We start from the raw sequence: 7,004 nt of genomic DNA, 5'->3' as shown, positions 1-7,004 counted from the left end.
AGGAACATCATATGTGTCCAGGTTTATGCCTGTTGTCACAATCTAATTAATACTGCTTCCTTTCACTCTCAAAAGTGTCCTGCTGTGGGATGCTGGGCCATCTGGTCAGCCACCCCTTACCCACGCTACCTTGGAGGTCCCAGAAGAAATACCCTTCACCAGCACTTTAGGAAATGCCTTAGTGAGGGGAGCACGATAAACCCTACAAGGCCCTGAGGTAGTTGTCCTCTGTAGCCTAGAGATGACTATGGGGAATACTGGGATTGATTGGGTTCCCTGATCACAGTGGGAATAATGGAAGTCAGAGTGACAGTGGTAGAGACCAATGACAGCACTTAACCATTAAAAGACAGTCATTTCTTTTTTTTTTTGTAGTGCTTGATATTTATTGAAAAGAATGCCAATGCTTTTTCCAGATAATATTGAGGAGCTGGACTGAGTGCCTGTTTGTTTTTAGTATTATTTGTTCAAATGCACACATCTGTGGGAGTGCTGCAATTTTGAAAGAAAAACAACAGCTGTATAAAACCTGTGCATAGGCGAAAAGAAATGTCAACAATTTGGCTGTCAGGCACACTGGGTCCCTGCAGCAAGCTGGTGGGGCAGGGGATGACCCTAGAAGTAGGTAGAAAACTAACCAGGCTGAAAGACTGGCCCCTTCAGGGATTGGTGAGCCGTCCATATCAATGTCCGAAGAGGTATAGCCAACTCAGGCACCTTCTAGGCTGGTCCTTATCTCCAAAGGTGGTGGTCTGTTCAGTGGGATGTGGTGAGTGGTGGTGAAACAGCAGCACAGGTCTCTGGGCAGATAGATGTAGGCCTGGCAGTCAGCGGGTGGCAGCAGCAGTGCTGTGGGTGGTCTGACCAGTTTGTAACAAGGGCCTGGCCAACAGCTGGGGCTCAGGACACAGTTCAGATTAGCAGGGGAGGGGTCCTGGGGCTGGCCAGAGTGGATGACAGCGCGATTCTGAGCCAGGTCCCGGCCTCAGCCTCAGCCACAGCCCCAGCCCCAGCCCCAGCCCCAGCAGCAGTTAACTGGAGCGCTATTCCTGGAACAAAGACAAGCACTACGAGAGGATAAAGGAGAAAACAGAAGGGCAGGGGTAGGGAAGAGGACCCGAGGGCAGGGGGGAACACGACAGCTCCTGGAGTGGCAGAGGGGGGGATGGGCGAAGGAGGTGGCGACGTGCAGCACCCCCCCCCCAAGACCCGAGGGGCTTGGGCCTAGTAATCATCCTCCTCGTAGTCGTCGTCGTCTTCGTCGTCATCCCAGCCAAAACACTGTTTCATCTCCTCAAGAAAAGCCCGGTAATCACTCAGGATGGGGCTATCCATCTCGATGTAGGGCACCACCCACTCCTCGGCTTCCCCGGTGAGGAGGCTGATTAGGAAGGCCACCTTCATGGCGTCGTTGCAGAATCGGTTCTCATTCACAAGCATGTAAGACGCCGTCTGCACAATAAACTCGGGGAGCCGGGAGCTCTCGCCATTAAACGTTTCAGGGAAGGGCACCGGGCAGCTTGGCGGACGTACCTGGCGCAGCAGGCTGGCCCTCTCGCACACCAGCAGCCGCAGCTGTTCCATGAGCTGGCTGTTCTCGATGGTCAGGGCTCGGTGTCGCATCAGGAGCGCATGCAGCAGCAGCACCAGCTCGTCCACCATTGCGAACAGCTTGGAAGGGCAGGGCTCGGCTCGGTTCGGCTTGGCTCGGACAAGGTGCGCACGGAGGCCTTGCAGGAAGTGCGTGTCCGCGGTGGCGAGCGGTGGCCAGGGGCGGGGGATGCGCGCCGGGGTCGCGCTGCTGCGCAAGCTCAGCTGACACGGCCCTTCGGGCTGCCAGTGCGCGGGCGCGGTGCAGGAGGGGCGTGGCCAGGGAAGAGGCCCGGACAGCGTGGGGGCGTGGCCAGAAGGGGGCGGGCGAGGTTGCGGAGACGTAGCCAGGCAGGGCGTGGCCAGGAACTGGCCGCTCAGGGTCGCGGAGCCGCTGGTGGTTGGTAGTTCTGGCAGGCCAGTAAAGACTGGGAAGGACGGCCGAGCGCAGAGGACTCAGCGAGCGCTGAGACCCATCTCAGAGAGAGCCAACATGCTCAAGCTGAAAGGATTAACTATCCTCCTCCCCAGCCTACTCTCACAATTCAGTGTTCCTTCGTGGGTCTGCGCCCACTAGATTCCCTTGGTGTGATGCTTTAACACACATATCCTTCCTTATTTAAATCTTACCCAGTGGAGTATTGACACTGCTGGCCGCACTGCGGGAGTCACACATCCTTTCAGAATCATAAAGACCCTCAAGGGTCTTTTTAACGAAAAAGCAGTATTTAAACAGGGACTTTCTTTAGTTGGGCAATAATATTATTTCCCTCTCTTTAAAAAAAAACTAAATAGCGAACTATAAAATGTTCTGCAAAATCCACATCTGAAAACTAATTGCAGGGATCTTGCCTGTTGTCTTTGACTCTATTTCATGTCCTGACATTAGTGCCTTGACCACTGGGTACTTAATTCTTTACTTAACAATGAATAAACCGTTAAGAGTTTGTGTTTTTAAATGATTTTGTTTTTCTACTTTGAATGTGATTTTTCAAATAGTTGTTGACAGCTGAGTTGGGTCCTTGACCTTAGAGCCAATCAATATAAACTGTTAGATCTACTTTTAAAATATATCCCCATATACCATGGAATCCTACTCAGCGACAAAAAACAATGGTGATCTAGCACCTCTTGTACTATCCTGGATAGAGCTGGAACCCATTCTACTAAGTGAAGCATCCCAAGAATGGAAAAATAAGCACCACATATACTCACCATCAAATTGGTATTAACTGATCAACATTTAAATGCACATATAGTAATAAAATTCATAGGGTGTCGGGTAGATGGGAGGGGGAGGGGGGATGGGTATATGCACACATAATGGGTGCCGTGTACACCCTCTGGGGGATGGATGCGCTTGAAGCTCTGACTAGGAGGGGAGGCAAAGGCAATATATGTAACCTAAAACATTTGTGCCTCCATAATATGCTGAAATAAAAAAAAATTAAAAAAACATATCCCTAATTCAATCACTTCTTGTCAATTCTACCACTACCAACCTGATCCCAGCCTTCCTTTCTTATTCATATTTTTCAACTAATTGCTTAGCTTTCAGTCTTCTCTTCCTATAGTCTATCCTCCACAGATAGCCACAGGAATCCTTCAGAACAAAAGTTAGATCCCTTCACTTCCCTTCTCAAAACCCCCCAAAAGATTCCCCTCAGAATAAAAAGCAAAGTCACAGCTGCTGCCTACAAGGCTCTGGCTTATCTCTTGTGCCTCTTCCCATTTTCTGCTCTACTCTAATCCCACCGGGCTCACTGCAGATTCTCACACACATCAAGTAGTTCTGTCCTCAGGTTTTTGCAGCTTCTATCCCTTCCACCTTGCAAGGCTCTCTCCCCAGTTAGCTGCCTGACTCCTCCCAGTGCTTTCAGAGAGGGCTTTTCTGACTACCCCATTTATCAAAGCCCCCTGTTCTCTGCCAGCAATCTCTAACCCCTTACCCTACTTCATGTCTCTACATAGAATTTATCATACTATGGGCCACCATATCATATAGCACTTTGTTCATCATCTGCTTCCACTTTAGAATGTAAGTCCATGCAGAGAGGCACTTTCCTTTGCTAGCTGCTCTGCTCCTAGTGCATAGAAAAGTGTCTGGCCCAAAGTAGGGGCTCCATAAATGTTTGGTGAATGAAAGAATATCAGGATGCAGGTGTTGAGATAAAAATTAGAAGTAGTAGCTGCACAAAGTGCCCAAAAATACTCTTCAAATTGTTCAGTGTGTTCTATCTCTGATCATGAATCAGTCTCCATTGTGAAATTATGACTGACGTAATAAAAATGGCTGAATAGATTTTTAAAGAAATCTTATTCAGTGTTTTACAATAGTATTGAATGATCATCCATGGAAGTGGGAGGCTGGGAGAGAGGAGAGAAGAGAGGAGAGAAACAGGGCCAAGGCCCATGTAGAAAGAAGAGGATCACACCCACACAAGGATGGGTAGTGAAAAAAGTGGGTAGAAGGAATGTGAGCACTTGGGCTTTCCTGCTCTATCTACTCCCCCACTAGACAAGAAGCTCCTGAGGGCAGTCAGGGATCTGCTCTTCTACTTTTATCTTTGGCATTTGACATTGTTTACTAGCTGCTCCACAAATGTTCAGTGGATAGAATGAAAGGGAGGGATAAGAAATGTCAGAGATAGATCCCTGGCCATTGTGCCCATTGACAGATCAGGGTGAAGGGTGGCCCTGGCTGGGACAGAGGTAGTGTCCAGCTCCACCTTTCATACCCAGGCCCTAATACTCCCAAGAAGAAATGCTCAGGGTTCTCTCCTGGAAGCACACTTTCTGTGGCAAGCACTGGGCCAGGTAATTGACACGGGCCATTTCACTAACCCATTGCAAGCACCATGCATGGGAATTGGCACTTTGGAGCCTGAGACCCAAAAGTTAAAGACTTGCCTAAACTCAAGAGAGCAAGAGGTTGGGTGCGCCATACAATCATTCTATCCCCTCTGACTCTAAAGCACATGCGCTTCCACTGAACAATTAATGTGCACTAGACTCCTTTGAGTCCATAGGGTCCAGGCAGGTGTGATAGGAATACAGATATGATTAGGCAGATGCTGTCCTGTTCCTCTTCCTACAACCCCATGGCAGAGGGATTCAGGAGGAAACCAAATGAGGCAGCTATTAGCATTCCCTCTGAGAGAGCTCTGAGATCCTGGAAGACACTAATTGTTCTGGCTAGAACTGTGGCCAGAGCCAAACAGTGACTTTGGCGGGGTGCTTCACAGCTTGGAGGGAGGGAGTGTAGACAGATACTTAGCACTGACTCACAGAGGAAGCAGTCATGAAGAGGAGAGTAGTATCAGTAGACAGAATATATAGAATCCTAATGTTCATGTTAACCAGCTTCCAGGGGCCTGTGAGGCTCTCTCACCAGTGCCAAGGCCTATTAGCTCTTCCTTCTCCATCCACCCTCCTTAGGGCTGCATGTCACTTTCCTCATTCCCCTTCCCTCTCTCAGGTGGCCCTTGAATGTTTCTTTACTTCTGTGTGAAGAAGCTTGGGCTAGACACAAGTACTCCCATACTTGTCATAGGGAGTACTTATCTCAGGCTCACAAACTTTACTAGAACAGCTCTGGCTCAGAGTGCCCTGCAGGTGGCTCAGACCCCACCATTTGGCAAGAGCAATAGGCCCAAGGTCAAGGGAGTGATCCCTGGTGCTTCTCGCTGCCACGATCTTCCACACTCCAGACCTTGCCCAGATACACCCCAAACAACCAGACTGTAAAATTCTCTTGAAATAAACATGAAAATGTTCCATGAGTCTTCAGCCACTACATGAGTATGGGCAAACTAACCTGGCACTCAAATAAGCAGCCAGGAGCAGAAAGTAGCTTCAGAGAGATATTTGTGAGACGGCTGGATGGATGCCACAAATATCCAGATCTCTGCCCATAGCCCTCTCCCCCTGCCCCTTCATAGCCAAGTGCACATGGGGCTGCTTTTTGTAGAATCTGCATCTAGAGGGCTATACAGACCTAAATTAATGTAATGCTAAATTAATGTATTATTACAATTAAAAACAGTTAAATAATATTGGTGTGTTAAAATAGAAGTGGAACATTTTCAACACCTCTCCTCCCTAAAAATATCACTTAACAGGATTGTTAGCAATTCAAAATTTGTTCTCTCTCTCTCTCTCTCTCTCTCTCTCTCTCTCCCCTCTCTCTCTCTCCAGAAATAGAATACCAGAACTATCTGTCTTCTTAATGATTGCTTAATGCTCCACCTCAATTTCTCAGGTATACTCTTGCCCTAGAATTAAGGAGATTCAACTCTGCTCAGTTTCTCAGATGATGCAAGAGAGGCGTGGTGACAAATAAACTCAAACTCATAGTCCCAAAACAACAGAACTGCAAAATCATATTTCTATAACTGATGATTTTGTAAATTAATGTCTTATTTTAAGTATTTTGTATTCTTCATGTATATGTGTTTGTATTGCTTTAAATAAAATTTATTGCCTATAGCATATTGCACTAGGTTGTTATTCTTATTTTTTTCTTGCCTAGTTATTTTAATATAATTAGTCATATTGATTATACAAGAGCTTATACATTGGGTTTGTTTCTGGCATTTTCATATGTTTTAGAAAATATCTGACATCATGTTAAATCTATTCTTATGGACCTTACCAGATTGGCCTGTCATAATTTCTGTTTGCTTGTTTTGTTTTAATGTTTAATAGTTTCTATTTCAAATTGGTTAGTTACTTTGATCTAGACTCATTTTTTCATGAGGCAGAATGAGTGTGGTGAATTGAAGATAACCACAAATTCTTTGCCATTTAGCAAAGAGGTAAAAATCATTTCCCCTGCCCCGTTAATCTGAGCTGGGACTGTGACTTGATTTGACAAGTAGAATGTGATGCAGTAACTAAAAATTTATGAGGCAAGTCCTTAAAGACCTGGAGATTCTGCTTTTGCCACTTGGTATGTGCCCTGTTGGGAACCAGTGAACATATGTGAGAAGTCTAACTACCCTTGTCCTACCATGCTGTAAAGAAGCTCATAAAACTTAAGAAAATCAACAAGAAAAAATCAAACAACCCAATCAATAAGTGGTCAAAGGACATTAATAGAAACTTTTCAAAAGAAGACAGACTAATGCCAACAAACATATAAAAAAGTGCTCAACATCTCTAATCATTAGGGAAATGCAAATCAAAACTACAATGATATATCACCTAACTCCAGTGAGAATGGCCTCTATCAAAAAGTCCCAAAATAACCTATTCTGGCATGGATGTGGAGAGATTGGAACACTCTTACACTGCTGGTGGGACTGCAAATTAGTACAAACCCTGTGGAAAGTAATTTGGAGATACCTCAGAGAGCTAAAACTAGAAATGCCATTTGATCCAGCAATCCCACTACTCTGCATCTATCCAAAGGA

At 46.1% G+C, this 7,004-nt stretch overlaps 1 protein-coding gene across 1 annotated transcript; it reads right to left on the bottom strand.

The window, feature by feature from the left end:
* Positions 1–372: 372 nt before the first annotated feature.
* LDOC1 (LDOC1 regulator of NFKB signaling) lies at positions 373–1,843 on the bottom strand. The gene has a single exon (XM_045538937.1). It carries the CDS (start codon positions 1,660–1,662, stop codon positions 1,225–1,227), a length of 438 nt encoding a protein of 145 aa, XP_045394893.1. The 5' UTR covers positions 1,663–1,843; the 3' UTR covers positions 373–1,224.
* Between the last annotated feature and the right edge of the window lie 5,161 nt (positions 1,844–7,004).

This window comes from Lemur catta, chromosome X, assembly GCF_020740605.2.
Source record: "Lemur catta isolate mLemCat1 chromosome X, mLemCat1.pri, whole genome shotgun sequence".
NCBI classification, from domain to species: Eukaryota; Metazoa; Chordata; class Mammalia; order Primates; family Lemuridae; genus Lemur; species Lemur catta.
The sequence above is the reverse complement of the archived record's forward strand: the minus strand, read 5'-3'. Positions and strand labels throughout refer to the sequence as shown.

Excerpts from the sequence above, each read along its gene's own strand:
- LDOC1 (XM_045538937.1), bottom strand. The coding sequence starts at position 1,662 with ATGGTGGACGAGCTGGTGCTGCTGCTGCATGCGCTCCTGATGCGACAC.